Source organism: Anomaloglossus baeobatrachus, chromosome 5 (genome assembly GCF_048569485.1).
Source record: "Anomaloglossus baeobatrachus isolate aAnoBae1 chromosome 5, aAnoBae1.hap1, whole genome shotgun sequence".
NCBI classification, from domain to species: domain Eukaryota; kingdom Metazoa; phylum Chordata; class Amphibia; order Anura; family Aromobatidae; genus Anomaloglossus; species Anomaloglossus baeobatrachus.
In genome coordinates this window covers 311,356,849-311,377,324 of record NC_134357.1, presented here as the reverse complement: position 1 = coordinate 311,377,324, position 20,476 = coordinate 311,356,849, and the positions used below count along the sequence as shown (strand labels likewise).

The 20,476-nt window shown below is 46.3% G+C and overlaps 1 protein-coding gene across 1 annotated transcript in view; it reads left to right on the top strand.

The window, feature by feature from the left end:
• ANKFN1 (ankyrin repeat and fibronectin type III domain containing 1) overlaps positions 1-20,476 on the top strand; it is a 985,620-nt gene that overhangs the window by 853,587 nt on the left and 111,557 nt on the right. Inside the window, exon 17 of the mRNA XM_075347517.1 lies at positions 7,587-7,753. Coding sequence (XP_075203632.1) covers positions 7,587-7,753 — 167 coding nt within the window. The remainder of the gene's footprint in view (positions 1-7,586; positions 7,754-20,476) is intronic.

Sequence of the window (20,476 nt, the reverse complement as noted above, 5' to 3'; positions counted from 1 at the left end):
TTCAGCCTCCTCCTCCTCCTGCGCATCCTCATCCACTTTACCCTCCACACCAGTCCCAAGCTGGAAGCACTGCAGCACTGCCTCGGCGAAGCGGCAACAGGCTATGCTGAAGCTAATCTGCATAGGTGACAAACCCCACAATGCAGAAGAGGTGTGGACAGCTCTGAAACAGCAGGCAGATCACTGGCTCACACCTCTGAACCTAAAGCCAGGAAAGGTCGTGTGTGACAATTGCCGGAACCTGGTGGCGGCTTTGAGGCGAGGCCAGCTGACACATGTTCCATGCGTGGCCCATGTGCTCAACCTCGTGGTTCAGCGGTTTCTAAAGTCATACCCAGAGCTGTCTGATCTGCTGGTAAAAGTTCGCCGCCTGTCTGCACATTTTCAAAAGTCACCTACTGCTTCAGCCGGCCTTGCCGGCTTTCAGCGCCGTTTGCATCTTCCGGCTCACAGACTGGTGTGTGATGTCCCCACGCGTTGGAATTCAACTCTGCACATGTTGGTCAGGATATGTGAGCAGAAGAGGGCAGTTGTTGAGTACCTGCATCACCTAAGCCGTCGGGAAATGGGTCAAACTCCACACATAACACCTGAGCAGTGGAGATGGATGTCCGACCTATGTACCATCCTCCAAAACTTTGAGGACTCCACCAAGATGGTGAGTGGTGATGACACCATTATTAGCGTCACCATACCGCTTCTCTGCCTTTTAAAACGGTCTCTGCTCAAAAACAAACATGATGCATTGCAGGCGGAGCGCGATGAGTTGGAGCAAGAAACAGTAGTGGGTGTGGGTGATAAAACACAGCCGAGTCTCGTCTCATCACAACGTGCAGTGGAGGACTATGATGAGGAGGAGGATGAAGACATGGAGCAACTCTCCTGCCAAATTGAGGATATGACATGCACACCAGTCATATCCTCGGTTCAGCGTGGCTGGCCAGAGGACAGGGTAGATGAGGAGGAGGAGGAGGAGGATGACAGCATGTTCAGTCATCGTGTTGGTCAGGATACTGAAGTACTGGCTGTTAAGAGTCTGGCGCACATGGCTGACTTTATGGTAAGCTGCCTGTCTCGTGACCCTCGCGTTAAGAACATCTTGGCCGACAATCATTACTGGTTGGTAACACTGTTAGACCCACGCTACAAGGAGAACTTTATGTCTCTTATTCCCGAGGCGGAGAGGTCAGCCAAAATGCAGCAGTTCCGGAAGGCCATAGTCACGGAAGTAGGCAAAGCATTCCCCTCACAAAACGCTAGCGGCATAGGTCAGGAATCAGTGGATAACCAAGGCGTACAGCCGAGAGGGGCACAAGTCCAATCCGCCAGAGGTAGGGGAACAGTCTTTAAGATGTGGGACAGTTTTCTCAGCCCCTCACGTACCACAGCCCCTGAGGTGCGGGGTAGTGCCACAAGAAATCCTAAGTTCTCCCAGATGCTCAAGGAGTACCTTGCAGATCGAACAACTGTACTCCGACATTCCTCTGTGCCTTACAATTATTGGGTATCCAAGCTGGACACGTGGCATGAATTGGCTCTCTACGCCTTGGAAGTCCTGGCCTGCCCTGCCGCTAGCGTTTTGTCAGAGAGTGTTTTTAGTGCCGCAGGTGGAATCATTACAGATAAACGCACCCGCCTGTCAACTGAAAATGCTGACAGGCTGACTCTGATCAAGATGAACAAGGGTTGGATTGGGCCAGACTTCACCACACCACCAGCAAATGAGAGCGGAATTTAAAGTTTGTAACGGGAATTTGCCATGTACCTCCACTCACCCATGGGTACACACTTCTGGACTTTGGATAATCGCTGGACTGCTCCTCCTTCTCCTCATGCGCCACCATGATGACCGTTACAATAGTTAGGCCGTTGTTTCAGGTATTCCCCCAGTGGTAAATTTTTTCGCCCATTCTTTCAGAATGGACATTACAACGACAGGAGACCCGCTCCTTTGCAATGGGAACAATGTTTTGAGGCCCTCATGCACATCTCTATCCAGGGACAATGTGGAGCCTCCCAATTTTTGGCTGCCCTGCCAAAGGGCTATATAACAATAGACCCACTTCCTTACAATGGGCACTTCAGGTTTTCAGGCCCTCATGCACGTCTCTATCCAGGGACAATGTGGAGCCTCCCAATTTTTGGCTGCCCTGCCAAAGGGCTATACTACAATAGACCCACTTCCTTACAATGGGCACTTCTGGTTTACAGGCCCTCATGCACGTCTCTATCAAGGGACAATGTGGAGCCTCCCAATTTTTGGCTGTCCTGCCAAAGGGCTATACTACAATAGACCCACTTCCTTACAATTGGCACTTCAGGTTTACAGGCCCTCATGCACGTCTCTATCCAGGGACAATGTGGAGCCTCCCAATTTTTGGCTGCCCTGCCTAAGGGCTATACTACAATAGACCCACTTCCTTACAAAGGGCACTTCTGGTTTAAAGGCCCTCATGCACGTCTCTATCCAGGGACAATGTGGAGCCTCACAATTTTTGGCTGTCCTGCCAAAGGGCTATACTACAATAAACCCACTTCCTTACAATGGGCACTTCAGGTTTACAGGCCCTTATGCATGTCTCTATCCAGGGACAATGTGGAGCCTCCCAATTTTTGGCTGTCGTGCCAAAGGGCTATACTACAATAGACCCACTTCCTTACAATGGGCACTTCAGGTTTACAGGCCTTCATGCACGTCTCTATCCAGGGACAATGTGGAGCCTCCCAATTTTTGGCTGTCCTGCCAAAGGGCTATACTATAATAGACCCACTTCCTTACAATGGGCACTTCAGGTTTACAGGCCCTCATGCATGTCTCTATCCAGGGACAATGTGGAGCCTCCCAATTTTTGGCTGTCCTGCCAAAGGGCTATACTACAATAGACCCACTTCCTTACAATGGGCACTTCAGTTTTACAGGCCCTCATGCACGTCTCTATCCAGGGACAATGTGGAGCCTCCCAATTTTTGGCTGTCCTGCCAAAGGGCTATACTACAATAGACCCACTTCCTTACAATGGGCACTTCAGGTTTACAGGCCTTCATGCACGTCTCTATCCAGGGACAATGTGGAGCCTCCCAATTTTTGGCTGTCCTGCCAAAGGGCTATACTATAATAGACCCACTTCCTTACAATGGGCACTTCAGGTTTACAGGCCCTCATGCATGTCTCTATCCAGGGACAATGTGGAGCCTCCCAATTTTTGGCTGTCCTGCCAAAGGGCTATACTACAATAGACCCACTTCCTTACAATGGGCACTTCAGGTTTACAGGCCCTCATGCATGTCTCTATCCAGGGACAATGTGGAGCCTCGCAATTTTTGGCTGTCCTGCCAAAGGGCTATACTACAATAGACCCACTTCCTTACAATGGGCACTTCAGTTTTACAGGCCCTCATGCACGTCTCTATCCAGGGACAATGTGGAGCCTCCCAATTTTTGGCTGTCCTGCCAAAGGGCTATACTACAATAGACCCACTTCCTTACAATGGGCACTTCAGGTTTACAGGCCCTCATGCACGTCTCTATCCAGGAACAATGTGGAGCCTCCCAATTTTTGGCTGTCCTGCCAAAGGGCTATACTACAATAGACCCACTTCCTTACAATGGGCACTTCAGGTATACAGGCCCTCATGCACGTCTGTATGCAGGGGCATTGGTGAACCTCACAATTTTGGACTGCCCTGGCAAAGGAAAATACTACAAAGACTCACTTCCTCAAAATGGGCACATTAGACTCAAGAGGCCTTCATGTACATCACTTCTCAGGGACATCGGAGTGCCACACAATGTTTTCACGTAAAATCTTTCATGTAATCTCCAAAAGTAACATACACCAGCTCTATCTCACTATTGGTATGTGCCCTTAACATTTCCGCCATGAAAATTCATTTTGGTGTCATTTTTGAAGGTTTTCTGGTGAGTCCGTAAAAATGGCGTAAAACGCGGACAAAATTGTTCACAGCTGTGACTTTTGAGTGAAAAAAGCTTCAAGGGATCTTCTCCATGCTGTTGCCATGTCATTTGAGCATTCTTCTGAGACCTTTGTGACATTTTTAGGGTTTCTACATGCTGCCGGGGGTCATTTCATAAAAATACTCGGGTCTCCCATAGGATAACATTGGGCTCGGTGCTCGGGCCGAGCCTCGAGCACCCGAGCTTTTTAGTACTCGCTCATCACTATTTCCTACTATTGGTAAAGTTTTTCAAAATTCCTGGAAAATCCCACAAAATTAATATACATTTTTAAAAACCTTGTCTGTGTTTAGGATTAGGAGCAGGAACATGTTAAAATAAAATTTTGACCTGGCCCACAACAGCACATTGGTCAGATGAGGACAATAATACTGTAATATTGTCCTCCATCCTGTAATAATGTCCTAATCTTGCCTCTATTCTTTTATAATGTCCCTTTTCCTGGCCCTTATCCTGTAATTATGCAAATTATCCTGTAATAATGTCCTTTTCTTGCCCCCTCTTTTTTATGTTGCCTTTCCTGACCCCTATCCTGTAATTATGTCTTCCATCCTGTAATAATGTGCTTGTCTTGCCCCCTTTCTTTTACAATGTCCTCCTTCCTTACCCCTATCCTGTAATTATTTTCTCCATTCTGGCCCCTATCATGTCATAATGCCTTTCATCCTCTAATACTGGCTCCCAGCCTGTAATAATGTCCACTGTCTTGAGTACCAATTCCAAAATAACATCCCCTGTACTGGGCCCCCATTCTGTAACAATATCCCCTGTCCTATGATAATGACCTCTATCCTGTAATAATGTCCACTGTCCTGAGCCCCCATTCTATAATAACACCCCCTGTACTGGGCCCCCATTCTGTAACAATATCCCCTGTCCTATGACCACTATCCTCAACCCCCATTCTGTAATGATGTCCTCTCTCCTGGTTCCCATTCTATAAGCATGGGCTTGGTTGTGGACACACTTCCTTTGACGATGATTGTTATTCCCCTATATTTAAGTTTATCACTCCCTTCAGGCTACTGCTTTAGTGTTCACGATTAGTATTTCTTTACTAAGCTGCTACAATTACATCCAAGCAACAAAATAAAAAATATCATCCAAGAACTGGCTAGTTTTCTTTTTTTATTGTATCCTCTCTTTTGTCCCTTTTTTTGCAATGCTGCCATTTGTTCTTCTAATTATGGACAAACCCTTGAAATAGATCTTTTCTACTTTCAGGCATGTCAGCATCTTTAAGCGTGTTTAGTATATATATATATATATATAGCACAGCTTTGTCAGCCATACAGGGATCAGCGGTGCCCGGTATCCTCCACTCAGCTTTATATATATATATATATATATATATATATATATATATATACATATATACATATCTATCTATATAATTGCCTTATTCTGTCTGTCTGTCTGTCTGTCTGTCTGTCATGCTCCAAAATTGTGTCCTTACGGTGACACAAAGCTGATTGGCCGCTGGGCTCGCCATGGCCCCGACCCCCCACACGGATTGGCCTCTCGCCCCGGCTCTCTGCAGGCCCCGCCCCCCTCACGCAATGCACGCTCGCTCTGGCCCAACTGACACGGAGCTCCGACTCCCAGGTGAGTACACACACACACATCAGATCACACTCACTCTCACACACACCTCACACATCACATCCACACACTCACAACATCCTGGGACATCGCTTGCTTCTACACCGGCTCCGTCATGATCCCAGCAGCGCCAGACATAACCTTGCGATGCTGGGATCTTGACGGAGCCCGTGAACGCTGGTAACCATTATACACATCGGGTAACTAAGGTCCCTTGGTTACCCGATGTGTATCATAGTTACCAGTGTACACCGGCTCCGTCACGATCCCAGCAGTGCCAGACATAACCTTGCGATGCTGGGATCTTGACGGAGCCCGTGAACGCTGGTAACCATTATACACATCGGGTAACTAAGGTCCCTTAGTTACCCGATGTGTATCATAGTTACCAGTGTACACCGGCTCCCGGTACACATGTGCAGGGAGCCGACATTATACTCCTCTCCCCCCAGGACTACTCCTCCTATTACAGTCCTCCTAATATACTCCTCTCTGAGTATAATAGGAGAACTATTATAGCATGGGGGATGTAGCACGATGGGGAGTGCACAGCATGGGGGATGTAGCACGATGGGGGGTGCGCAGCATGGGGGATGTAGCACGATGGGGAGTGCGCAGCATGGAGGATGGAGCACGATGGGGAGTGCGCAGCATGGAGGATGGAGCACGATGGGGAGTGCGCAGCATGGGGGATGGAGCACGATGGGGGGTGCGCAGCATGGGGGATGGAGCACGATGGGGAATGCGCAGCATAGGGGATGGGGCATGATGGGGGGTGCGCAGCATGGGGGATGGAGCACGATGGGAGGTGCACACCTCCCCCCAACACACACACACACACAGGGAACCACAAACACCGCCATACACAGACACCCACACACACAGACAACACTGCACACACACAACACGGCATACATAAATATACGCACATAGTGCACAACACACACATTGCACAAAACATACCTCCTCCCAAAACACACCACACCCACACAAACCGCGCAACACACACACACAACGCGACAGACACACAGCGCTCCACAAACAACGCAACACACATACAACACCGCTCTCACCCCCCGCCACACCCAGACAACACCCAGAACATGTACAGCGCCCTACACAAACACTTGGTAACTACACACAACAACATCTATATATATATATATATATATATATATATATTTATATTTATATATATATATATATATATATATATATATATATATATGTATATGTATATATATCTATATCTATAACAAAAATCATACATGAACTACACAATACGTAAATTCTAGAATACCCGATGCGTAGAATCGGGCCACCTTCTAGTATATATATATATAACATAAAGTGTACATTAATATGTCTCTCTCTGATGACAGAAATCTGGAATAAATGTAGTGGCTTTTGGCATTTTCACGCCAATTTTCCTAACGCAAAAATGTGAAGAGCTGGGGCGGGACTGGGGGCATGACGGAGACATCATGAGCTATAGCATTTCTTACACAAAAATCTTACTCAAATCAGGGCCTGGAGTAAGATTTCTGGCCTGGCGCATAGAGGCACGCGTTACTCATTAGATGCTCCAGATTCATCAAGAGGCACACAACTCTTTTCGAAGCAGGAGTGTCTGAGGAAATTGCTGGTCTTGATGAATCGGGGGCTTTGTGTGCAGTCCAATGTCATTAATGTACATAGTGAATACTAAGTATTAGTTATTTCCCATTGCTTATAGGGGACCAACATGTCACTCAGTTTTTGCCTCAACCAAGGCCCAGATTCCCTGTCTCAGACACACACCATATTGATGTGAGAAGTTAAGCTAACAGTATGTTCATGGTATGTGGGACGAAATCCATGTTGGTAAACTAGAAACTCCATTATTTTGCTCTTGGTTTGATTTATAGCCAGGACCGCATTGCTGTAAAGGAACTAGTGCTAGTAACTGAGCCTCAATGCTGGCCCAAAATTTAACACTGACAGCCTTTTTTTTATTTTAAAATTACAGTTCACTTTTGCTGCTACAAAGAGAAGTTCATCAACTTATATTGCCGCCTGTCTGCAATAGTAGAGCTGGACTCCTTAATTTCTCAGCAGGCATTGCGAGAAGCAATTACAGATGAGGAAGTTGGAGCTGCAAAGCAGAGACACCAACAAGTCTTAGACTATGTGCAGGTATGGCCCATAGACTATGTACAGATGTGCCAGAAATATTAATTCTGTACACAATTTTACTATTTGTTGTGTGCTTGTCAATTTTCATTAAAAAATGTTTTAATGTATTATAATAATTCTATTAACCCATTCCTGACCAATGGTTCCTGTGCTATGACATACATTTTTCACTTGGTCATTTCATAAGTGCTTTCGGTGTACCCTTAAGATCACTATTAGGTTGGGAGCTGTAAAACAGAGCCTTGCTCCAATCACAAACTTTAATACTGGTAGTTAACCCCTTCACTGCTGCATTTAAGTGTTCTCATAATTGTACATTAGATTTAGCCAATGATCACCAATCCCCTTGTAATAATTTCTAATGCTGGTGTCTCCAAGAAAACAGCCCCTAGGCTTTCTCATGTATGGACCATAATGGTGGGGTTCCTTGCAGTAGGAATGAATCAATTCTTAGGATGCAGTCCATTGGCCCCATCAGTGATCTGTGACTGTTGGACAACAGACATAAGAACCACCTTCTACCTGACGGCATCCATGGATCTTCTTTTGATTATTCAATGTAATAGAACCAGGCACTCCAATATGGAAATATTTAGAAGACTTTATTATTGACAGCAAACAGTTCAATCGCAAATGTTTCGGTCAATGTGATGACCTTCACCAGAGGAACTTGCTGTGTGTGAACAGGCAGAAGCAATGAAATATCAATGGAAAAATTGTGAATCCAGAATTATATTGGAATGGTTACATAAGCAAGGATGATTGACCTTAGGGAGATCAACATCCAACATCACGGAGACACCATCATGTGTTTCTCAACGCAGTGATTCTAGAACAAGGCCCCCTGGGAAAATATGCAAAACAGGACTGCCGCGGAAACACCATCACATGTCTCAACACTGGCAGGAAACTAGCCAGGTCTTTCACCGGGAAGGAACAACCACGGGAAGGGCAGTCTCCAGTCAAGGAAACAGCCTATGCCAAAACATGGTATCCATCCACAGACAGCTGTTTTGGGGTATTTGCCCCTCATCAGTGTGGAGTAGGAAACTGACTTGTTGATGCAGATGTGTAACTGCCACCTTATGGGTCCCATTGCAAAATGTTTACTTTGGCCACAACAGCACATTGGTCAGATGGTGACAATGATACTGTAATAAGGTCATTCGTCTTTTGTCGCTTCTGCCTGTTCACATACAGCAAGTTCCTCTCATGAAGGTCATCACATTGACCAAAACATTTGTGATTGAACTGTTTGCTGTCAATGATAAAGTCTTTTAAATATTTCCATATTGGAGTGCCTGGTTCTATTATATTGTATTCTCACAAAGTTGGACCCTACCAGAGCACCCGTTTTCTACCAGAAGTGCTGTGCTACTTTACATTAGAGACATTCTTTTGATTATCCGACCATGTTGCAATGATGACATTGGGCAAGATCCACAGATCAAATTAAGATTACTGACATGGTTAAGAGACCTAATCCTCAGAATCTGTTCTCACCAACTCAGAATCTGTTCTCACCAACTCTACTTATCACCTATCTTGTGGACAGGTGATAAGTTGTAATTTTGGGATCATCCCTTTAAGTTCACTATATGTTGGCGCTCTCTTTACTTTCTTCATGATACTGTAGGTATTAATAGAGTAGCTTTAAACCAAGAACTATGTTGGAAAGTTATTTCTAGAGCATTCCAAAGACATTCTTTTCTTCCTTAGCTCCTGAATATAATACATACCACAGTAATACTAAATGTCGGACAGCTAAAATAATATTCTAAGAAGTATTTTCTGCAAAAATGTTGACTTAATATATGAATGTGAATTATAGTTTTAATCTTATTTATACTTTAATAACACTAAGGAATGTGGATTTTACCTCCTTATATTATCACCTGAGCTCACCGCATTGGTACACACATCCCTATTAGATTTCAGGTTTACAGCACGCCCTCCCCACTGGCTTGCATTCATTCTCAGGTCCAAAATACATTACGAGAAACACACTCGACTGTGTTTTATTGGCACTTTTCAGCACGTCTCGGATGGTTGAAATCACTTGGCCTTTGACTCTGTGCCTCCCAGCCTACCCGAGGCATGGGTAAACAGCTTAATAAAAGGCATCCTGTCATGTCTTATTACTTAACAATAGCATCATTATCCAAGATGTATGCAAAAGCCACCACATTTTAATTAAATAAATTTGCAAGTCTACAAGTGGGTGAAAAAAAAAGAACACAGGGCTAACAGTATTTTAATGTATACCCGTATTTGTATATCTATTTTTGTATAAATGTAGACAGTGAGCCCACATTATTTTCCTTGGCTACAGAGAGTGCACAGAAAGGATTCTTGTTGATATTCATTAAATTGCCTTAAATAAATTAAGAAATTATATTAACAGTTATGATGATGATAATGAGGATTATAAGAATAATAATTATTATTATTATTATTGTGGCAAGACTAAAAGTAATGACATAACCAAAAAAGTAACACAAGGACCCAAGAATACAATGTCTTGTAGGTTCCCACCTTTTTAGTGAACCATTATTAATTGGCATTATTGAAAAAAATATATAAATGTGAACAATAAAATGCTTATATTGTTACATCCCACCTATTGTACACTATATCAACAAAATTATTAAGACACCCATACAGTACACTATACTCCTAATGTCACTAGGAATTTTTGCTTATTTATGCAGACGAGCATTTGTGAGATCCGACACTGATGTTGGTCAAGAGGGCCTGACTCAGTTTCTGTTCTACTTCAACTAAAAGGTGTTGGATGGAGTTGAGGTCAGGGCTCTGTGTTGGACAGTCATGTTCTTCAGCACCAAAGTCACCCAACCATGACTTTATGGGCATTACTTTGGGCACTAGGGCTTAAGCGGGCTTTACACGCAACGACATCACTAATGGGATGTCGTTGGGAGTCACGAAATTTGTGACGCACATCCAGCCTCATTATCGACGTCATTGCATGTGAAACGCACCAAAGACTGTTAACGATCAAAATTTCTCACCTAATCGTTGATCGTTGACACGTCGTTCTAATCCCAATTATCGTTGCTGTTGCAGGACGCAGGTTGTTCGTCGTTCCTGTGGCAGCACACATCGCCATATGTGACACCGCAGGAACGAGGAACATCACCATACCTGCGGCCGCCGGCAATGAGGAAGGAAGGAGGTGGGTGGGCTGTTCTGGCCGCTCATCTCCGCCCCTCCGCTTCTATTGGGCGGTCGCTTAGTGACGCCGCTGTGACGCCAAATGAACCTCCCCCTTAGAAAGGAGGTGGTTCACCGACCACAGCGACGTCGCTAGGCAGGTAAGTACATGTGACGGGGACTAGCGATGTTGTGCGCCACGGGCAGCGATTTGCCCGTGATGCACAACCGACACTAAAATATAAAGATTTACCTTCACTGGAACTAAAGGACCCAGGCCAATCACTGAAAAACAGCCCATAGCATTATTTCTCATGGCACAATGCAGTTACACAGGTAATGTTCTCCTGGAATTTGTAAGACCTAGACACATCCATCAGGTTGCTTGAATACATTCCTACTGCTCCAGAGTACCAGAAAAGAAAAGAAATGTAATGAACTGACCTGTCCCAATGATGGCCTTTTAATACAGGACCACACTGGAATTCAATGAGTTCTTTAGAATGACCATTCTTTGTCCATATAGGCCTTTGTTCATCAGAGGGTTTACACCAGAGTTGCACAAAAATTCTTCTAATTTTGGTGTTTTCACAACAAAATAGGTGAAGCTAGGGTAAGAATGAGGCGAAATGGGGCATGACACCACAGGTCATCCCATTCACAATGAATTGTGGCATACCTTACTCCAGAAATTTTACTCCAGTCACTAACGGAAGCAAAATTTGTCATAAGGCACAAAGGGGCACATTCCACTTTTCAGACATTCACCTCCTAATGAGTCAGCATCGTCTGACTCCAGCACACTCCCTCATTGAAAATGTGAACAACACTGGTCTTGATGAATGGGGGCCATAGTGTTTATTCCTATATAAATATCCAAAGTATTTCTATCACCTTTATTCAATAACAAAAATGAGTAAAAAATATACAGATCTGGCTTTCTCATCATCCAGTACTATCAAGTACAACCAAACAATGGCTTCAATATTCAGACATTAATTAGTGCAACTGGAAAGTTGGTTTTACTCAAGCAATGTAGCAAATGTACTGAAGGTTTTAATATGGCAGTGTGATGCCCTGGCAAAACCAGAATGATTTAAGACAAAGATACTGAGTTTTTAAAGTGCAAGTGTACATTTTTTATTTCACAGTGGGTGACAATTTCAATAAAACTTTTTTCTAAAAGTCAAAAACGCCAGGACTGGACAAAAACAGTATATAATAGTATATGTATAAGACAAAGTCTCCCGAGATTCACAAGGCACATGTATAAATTAATGGTACATGATCACAGTATCTGGGAGCAGACTAACAGGACAAACCTACAGGTTATTATGACTAATTTAGTGCAGATGACACATAAGCACATATGCATTAAAGGACAGTCAAAGATACATTTTTAGCCAAAGTAAGTAAAATTATTGGTCCAAGATGCAAAGAGTCCTGAAGGATCCACTACATGGAGTGGTTTACACTCCACAGGATTGTATTTGTTGCGTGCCTAATAGCAAGCCCCAAGGAGACCCGTAAGATAGAAGATACATGAGACAATCCAGGCGTTTGGGAAGGCCCCCATTACGCCCTACGTACGTTTCAATTCTTTAGTTTGTGTAGAATCTTCATCAGGGGTCAAGGTGCCGTAGTGAGGGGTCCTCAATCCGCCGGGTTTAAATAGCACCGCTCAATAATGATGAACCCGGAAATCACGTAAGCGGCGCATGCGCGGATCGCTCCAGGTGATCTCGCGCGATTCACCGCCGTCAGGCCATCTCGCGCATGCGCGGGAGCAGGGACGCGTCACCATAGCTCCCGCGCATGCGCACGGCGCCTCAGACGGCGGCTACCATCGCGCCGACCAGCCGGGATCAACGCACGCGCACACGTGAGTCGGGCCATCCACGTAATATGTATCAGTATGTTACAAAAAAGTGATTTTCATATGAATTTCACAGCGGTGGTCCAAATCTTCAATGTTAATATTGTAGAGATGCAAAATTGCCTAAAGAGGAACAATCAGAAAAATATATACCCGGCATTAATGATGGAGCCACATTTAAAATAGTGATATTAAAAGTAACACTAAAATTAACAGTGAAGCAGAGGTAGTCAAGCAACGGTACAGATACAGAGAGGGGTGGTTCAAAGAAACGGGACATAACTAATGGACTCATTAAGTCCCTTAGGGACCAAAGTGTCCAATGTAAGGATCCATTTGGCCTCACATTGTGCCAAGCGCCTTTTCAGATCACCACCCCTGATCCCTCCCTCTATCACATCGATGCCCCTAATTTTTAATTTAGAGGGGTCACAGGAGTGGTGGATCTTGAAATGCCTTGGCAAGGTTTTCAGGAGGGTCATGTCGGTCACTGCTTCGGCCGCAACAATGTCCCTAACATGCTCTCTGACTCTAATGCGGAGCTCACGTGAAGTGAGCCCCACATATGTCAGAGAGCAGGTACATGTGGCAAAGTACACAACATGTGTAGTGTCACATGTAATGTATGATTTAATATTATAATTCCTTTTGCCATCAGATGAATAAAATGTTGTACTTCGTAGGACATTGTTGCAGGCCAAGCAATGGCCACAGGGGAAACATCCCTGTAAAGGACCTCGTGAGCCAAATATATATGTCCTTGGGGGGACATAATGGCTTTTCACTAGGAGGTCTTTCAAATTCCTAGCTCTCCTGGAAGTCATGGATGGAAATTGTGGTAGTTGTTCAGCCAAAATTGGATCAGTTAACAAAACTGACCAATGTTGTTTCATTATGTTCCGCATCCTCTCCCACTCCTCAGTTCTTAAGGATGAAGCGGATCTGCTCCTCAAACACCAATTTTGAAGCACAATCGTTCGATCTCAGGGGCCGTTTTCTGGATAGGGGTTACAGCAAGAGGTGTATAAAATCTGGCTACAATAGGGCTAAAAAAACACCTAGGACCCAACTACTTAGCTATGCTCCCAAACGACGGGAAACCTTTGACCCGGTGATTAGGTTCATTGGCACTTACAATGAGGAGTGGGAGAGGATGCGGAACATAATGAAACAACATTGGTCAGTTTTGTTAACTGATCCAATTTTGGCTGAACAACTACCACAATTTCCATCCATGACTTCCAGGAGAGCTAGGAATTTGAAAGACCTCCTAGTGAAAAGCCATTATGTCCCCCCAAGGACATATATATTTGGCTCACGAGGTCCTTTACAGGGATGTTTCCCCTGTGGCCATTGCTTGGCCTGCAACAATGTCCTACGAAGTACAACATTTTATTCATCTGATGGCAAAAGGAATTATAATATTAAATCATACATTACATGTGACACTACACATGTTGTGTACTTTGCCACATGTACCTGCTCTCTGACATATGTGGGGCTCACTTCACGTGAGCTCCGCATTAGAGTCAGAGAGCATGTTAGGGACATTGTTGCGGCCGAAGCAGTGACCGACATGACCCTCCTGAAAACCTTGCCAAGGCATTTCAAGATCCACCACTCCTGTGACCCCTCTAAATTAAAAATTAGGGGCATCGATGTGATAGAGGGAGGGATCAGGGGTGGTGATCTGAAAAGGCGCTTGGCACAATGTGAGGCCAAATGGATCCTTACATTGGACACTTTGGTCCCTAAGGGACTTAATGAGTCCATTAGTTATGTCCCGTTTCTTTGAACCACCCCTCTCTGTATCTGTACCGTTGCTTGACTACCTCTGCTTCACTGTTAATTTTAGTGTTACTTTTAATATCACTATTTTAAATGTGGCTCCATCATTAATGCCGGGTATATATTTTTCTGATTGTTCCTCTTTAGGCAATTTTGCATCTCTACAATATTAACATTGAAGATTTGGACCACCGCTGTGAAATTCATATGAAAATCACTTTTTTGTAACATACTGATACATATTACGTGGATGGCCCGACTCACGTGTGCGCGTGCGTTGATCCCGGCTGGTCGGCGCGATGGTAGCCGCCGTCTGAGGCGCCGTGCGCATGCGCGGGAGCTATGGTGACGCGTCCCTGCTCCCGCGCATGCGCGAGATGGCCTGACGGCGGTGAATCGCGCGAGATCACCTGGAGCGATCCGCGCATGCGCCGCTTACGTGATTTCCGGGTTCATCATTATTGAGCGGTGCTATTTAAACCCGGCGTATTGAGGACCCCTCACTACGGCACCTTGACCCCTGATGAAGATTCTACACAAACTAAAGAATTGAAACGTACGTAGGGCGTAATGGGGGCCTTCCCAAACGCCTGGATTGTCTCATGTATCTTCTATCTTACGGGTCTCCTTGGGGCTTGCTATTAGGCACGCAACAAATACAATCCTGTGGAGTGTAAACCACTCCATGTAGTGGATCCTTCAGGACTCTTTGCATCTTGGACCAATAATTTTACTTACTTTGGCTAAAAATGTATCTTTGACTGTCCTTTAATGCATATGTGCTTATGTGTCATCTGCACTAAATTAGTCATAATAACCTGTAGGTTTGTCCTGTTAGTCTGCTCCCAGATACTGTGATCATGTACCATTAATTTATACATGTGCCTTGTGAATCTCGGGAGACTTTGTCTTATACATATACTATTATATACTGTTTTTGTCCAGTCCTGGCGTTTTTGACTTTTAGAAAAAAGTTTTATTGAAATTGTCACCCACTGTGAAATAAAAAATGTACACTTGCACTTTAAAAACTCAGTATCTTTGTCTTAAATCATTATGTTTATGAGTTTGTGCCACCCGAGGGATTTCTGTGGGTACAGAACCCAGGGGAATTGTTTGAGTATGGTTTTATGGAATCTTCTTCTAATCCTGGCAAAACCAGGTAGTCACAAAAATGTCCACCCTCCTTTTTACCACCAAAAACCCACACCCAGGTACAACACACAGCCATTAAAGCCTAGCCACCCCCTCATGATAATAAGGACACACCAGTGGGCGGGATCAGGCAGATGAGAACGCCCACCTAGGGGTCCTGAGGTGTCAGAGGCAGGAACACGACAGTTTAAGCTGAGCTGGAGTTGAGTAGAGAGTGTGTAGAGGAGTGGAAGTAAAGCCCTTGGACTACCCGGCTAGGTGGCAGACAGTGAACACGGCCACAGGCAACAGAGATCCAGTCGCGGGAGACCTTAAGTGGACCAGGGCAGGGTCGTAGCCTGCCGGTGCTGACAGCAGGAATCCGGTCCGGAGGCCATGCACAGATGGGGTGCCTGGACCCTTGGACGAGGAAGGTGGCATGCCCCTTGTTAATCAACCAGCAGAGGACGAGGTTTCAGGCCTTGTTCTCCAGAAGCCCAGAGAGCGAAATGGAAGCCCAACACGGGGCATAGGGTGTCCGTCAGAACTCACAGAAATCCCAAGGGTCAGATTTCGCGGGCCACAGCTCGCAAACATACACAGTACCTTGAGTGGACTTCTCCGTTCCATGCAAAGTCGTCCGACAGAAGAGACAAACGCAGAGTGCAGGAGGAAGGGACACCTGTTTACTAACCCGGGTGTGGGACCCGAATACACCCTCCAACGGCAGCCGGTCACTGGCAACTTGGTTTACCATTGGACTTGTGTGAGATTACTGAACTGTGAGTACACCATTGACCCCCGGTCCAACCCGGCACACCACCTCCAGCAGCCATTTCTCCCGTGTACTGACCACGGGCCCCTGGACTACGCCTCCCCTACCCGTGGAGGGGATCCCATCTTGCTGCCCCACTACACCATCCCCGGGCTCCCCATGACCAGGCAGCGGCGGTGTCACCATCCCTCACCGCAACCCACAGGTGGCGTCACCGACACAACAAACTCCCTGTAAATATTCCCCTTTCCGACGGTTGTGAGGATGGACGGCTGTGCGAGCCCGGGTCCGGTCACCACTCGAGCCGCAGCAGCGAACCCAGATCCGAGCAGGCCCAGAGAAGCAACAGCGGCCCCCACCCGCAACAGCAGTATGAGCAGTATACATATGTATAAAAGATGTCCTTTAGCTATTTCCTTCCCTGCCTATTTCTAATCATTTGAACTTCAAAAATATCTCCAGAATACGCTTTCTTTACTTTTGATGCAACAAAAAATTCTTCCCATTGTAACGCCCCTGAAACCCTCAGGTCACTACAGGGAACGGCATCTGTGATGCCCCTGGACTAGTTAGGGCGTCACAGGGTACTGCACGCTCTTTATCCTTAGTGCAGGACTCAACCCCTCTTGGTTCTGGGTTCCTAACCTATAGTACTGCCTCCATCAGCATCCAAAATCCCAACCACACTTCACACCACACCCTGTCAGACAGACCAGTTGGCTGCTGAGATGGAATAGAGCCGCCCACCTAGGGGTCAGGCAGACTGATGGGAGAGGTTAGAGTGGCCGGCTCCAGGGGAGCAAAGTGAGAGGAGGTCGAGAGTTGGCTCCAGGGGAGCAAAGGGAGAGGAAGTGTAGGAGAAGCTCTCCAAGGGAGAGAGAACTGGGAGTCGGAGGTCCCAGGGAAGCTGAGCCAAAGGTTGGGTTGCAGACGGTGGTCTGGGCCCTGAGGAGTCGGAGACCCGGTCGCGGGATATTGGGACTGGGTGCCTGGACTTAGTCTTGGAGGACAGTCAGCAGCTCGAGTTCATTAGCCAGTCTGCGATCAAAAGCACTACGGAGTACTGGACCCTAGGTCGGGAGTAGCTTCAAGCAACCCGGCAATTAACGTGCAGAGGATAGTGACTTTATGGACTGTCCCCACGAAGCTCAGAGATCCGGGAAACTAGCGCAACGAGGGGGATAGGGCTTTCCAACCCAAGTAGCCCACAGAAATCCCAAGCGTGAGCCCTTAAGAGCACAGCTCAATTACCAAAAGTAGGGAGTGGGGCCCAGAGAGCTTTATGCCTACGGGCTACTTGGACACTTCTAAAATCATGCACGGAGGCAGGCTCTGGACCATCAGGCAGTACTGTAGGGGACGGATACCCGGACGGGCTCCCCCAAGAGGCCAGAGGCACTCAGAGACTTGGTTTACCTTGTTGTCAGAGTCTGCTTTTCATCACCGACGCTGTTTGATTAATTAGTTGGTCATCCCCAACGAGCCTGCCCTCCCCCTGTGCCCCTTCATCCAGAATCCCGGGGCCTTCCCTACCTGTGGAGGGAAACGTCTTCTGGCTGCCCCCCTTCCATTTCGCCCTGTGCATTCCCATCGGCAGCGGTGGTAATCCCCGTTACCGCACACCACGGGTGGCATCACAAACTGTGTCTATCCCGCTGTAAATAATCCCCCCATTACATTTGAAAGTGGCCCCCAAGCTCCCAGATCTGGAGACTCTCGAGCCATGAGTAATCACTCCCCCAGATCCGAGCGCTTCGACCGCTGCTGGGGCAGCACACATCCTCCTGGGGATGCAGAACCTACCCCCTGGGACCTGGGGTACCAGTGCAAATACCACCAAAACACAACCAAAATCCTAGTTCTCCACTCCACACTGGGTATAGAGGGTTAACCATGTAAGGGGATGGTCACCATGGGTACGAATCCCTGGGTATAGCCAGCTTGGTGGGAGGGGTCAGCAGTGAGTCGGTAGTTGGTCGAGCAGAGTGTAGCACACAGAAGAGGTGTGCAGACGTGCCTGAGCCTGGTCCGTGTAATGGTGACCCTGGGGCACAGGAGAGAGGTCGCCAGGACGGGTACCGGAGATACCGCTGGGACCAGAGCACGCATGGGGCATAGGGCCCTAGGTCAAGCATCAGTTTCAAACGGTTTGATAAATACCTGCCCAGTGAGGACACCTTCACGGACTTCACCAAACCAAATAATCCGGGGGCATCGGCAGTAAACTAGGATCGGGGTTCAGACACTTACCTCCCCACAGGGTCCGCACTGCCTGCCGTACGAAGGAGACTGTACCCCAAAAGGGACAGTCGGGGCCCCCAAACGCTCCACACAATGGAGACCCAACAGAGAGTGCCGGGGACAGAGCAACCTGGGTCACTACACTGGCACTGACACTCCAAGGGACATGAACCAGCAACCGCTGGGTCCACAGTGAGAAGAGACTGATAAAGACAACCCGGTGTGGTCTCTGTTATTATCCCCGTTACATCTCCCAGGCACGGCCCTATCTGCGGAGGGCCTAACACCATTGCTGCAATCACCACTAGCCCTGGGAGTACCCACATTCATCAGCAGTAGTTCTCCATACTTAACCGCAACCCGCAGGTGGCGTCACATGACAAAAACTCTTATCTCCCCTGTAAATACTCCCATTACAAAAGGGGTCTAGGGCACAGGACCGGGCAACTTTTCTCATATCTAAAGTGCCTTGAAAACATGAACTTTTTAATATTGCACTCACATATGTAAATGTATCTTATTGGGATTTTCTGTGATGTACGAACACTAAGTAGCAAGCATTAGTAAAGTTTAAAGGAAACAATACAAGGTTTTCTAAATATTTTAAAAGTCTAAACCTAAAAATTGTGGTGTGCATTTGTATTCAGCTCCCTGAGTCAACACTTTTGTAGGACCACGTCTCGCTGCAATTGCTGCTGCAAGTCTTTTGGAGTCTATCTTTACCAGCTTTGCACAAAAGGAGGACATTATTGTCCATTCATCTTTGTAAAATAGCTCTATCGCAGTGAGATTGGATGGAGGCCACTGTAATCATTAATTTTCAAGTTTTGCCACAGATTCTCATAGACGTTAGGTTTGAACGTTCAAACAGATGAATATGATTTCAATGAAATCATTTCCAATGTAGCTCTGGCAGTATCTTTAGGGTCATTGCTCTCCATCCTGCTGGAAGGTGAACCTACGTCCCAGTCTAAAGTCTTTTGAAGCCTCTAACAGGTTTTCCTCCAGGACTGCCCTGTATTTAGCTGTATCAATCTTCCCATCAACTTTGACCAGCTTCCCTGGCCCTGCTGAAGAAAACAGACTCCACTGCATGATGCTTCCACCACCATGTTTGATGGTGGGGATGGCGGGTTCAGGGTGATGTGCAATGTTAGATTTTCACCACACATAGTATGATACATTTAGCCCAGAAAGCTCTAGTTTAGTTTTATGGAACCAGAGCACCATCTTTCACATGCTATCTATGCCATTTTCTTTACACTTCTCAAATACTTTTCTACTTAGTGTTGGTATATCCCATAAAATCACTATAAGCTATGGCCACCACTGCTGAGCTCTTATATACAGCATTCCAGAATGCTGTATATAAGACCCCAGGCACTTTTATAATACTCACCTAAGGGGCAGTCCGGTCCGATGGGTGTCGGTGCTCTCCGGTCCAGTGCCTCCTGTCTGATGCAATATCCATACTCCTACCTAGCCCAGTATCCACGTCATCCGTGCAAGACGACATTGTCGTCCTCCACAGGTGCACTTTGATCTGCCCTGCTGAGGGCAGATCAAAGTACTGCAGTGCACAGGCGTGGGGAAAGGTTAAAGACCACCCGCGCATGTGTACTACAATGCTGCCTTGAACAGGGCAGAACAAAGTGTACCTTTGCAGGACCTCAATTCCGGCCAATGTGAATGACGTAGGATGCGTCATGCACAAGGGCCTGCGAAGAAGGAGAAC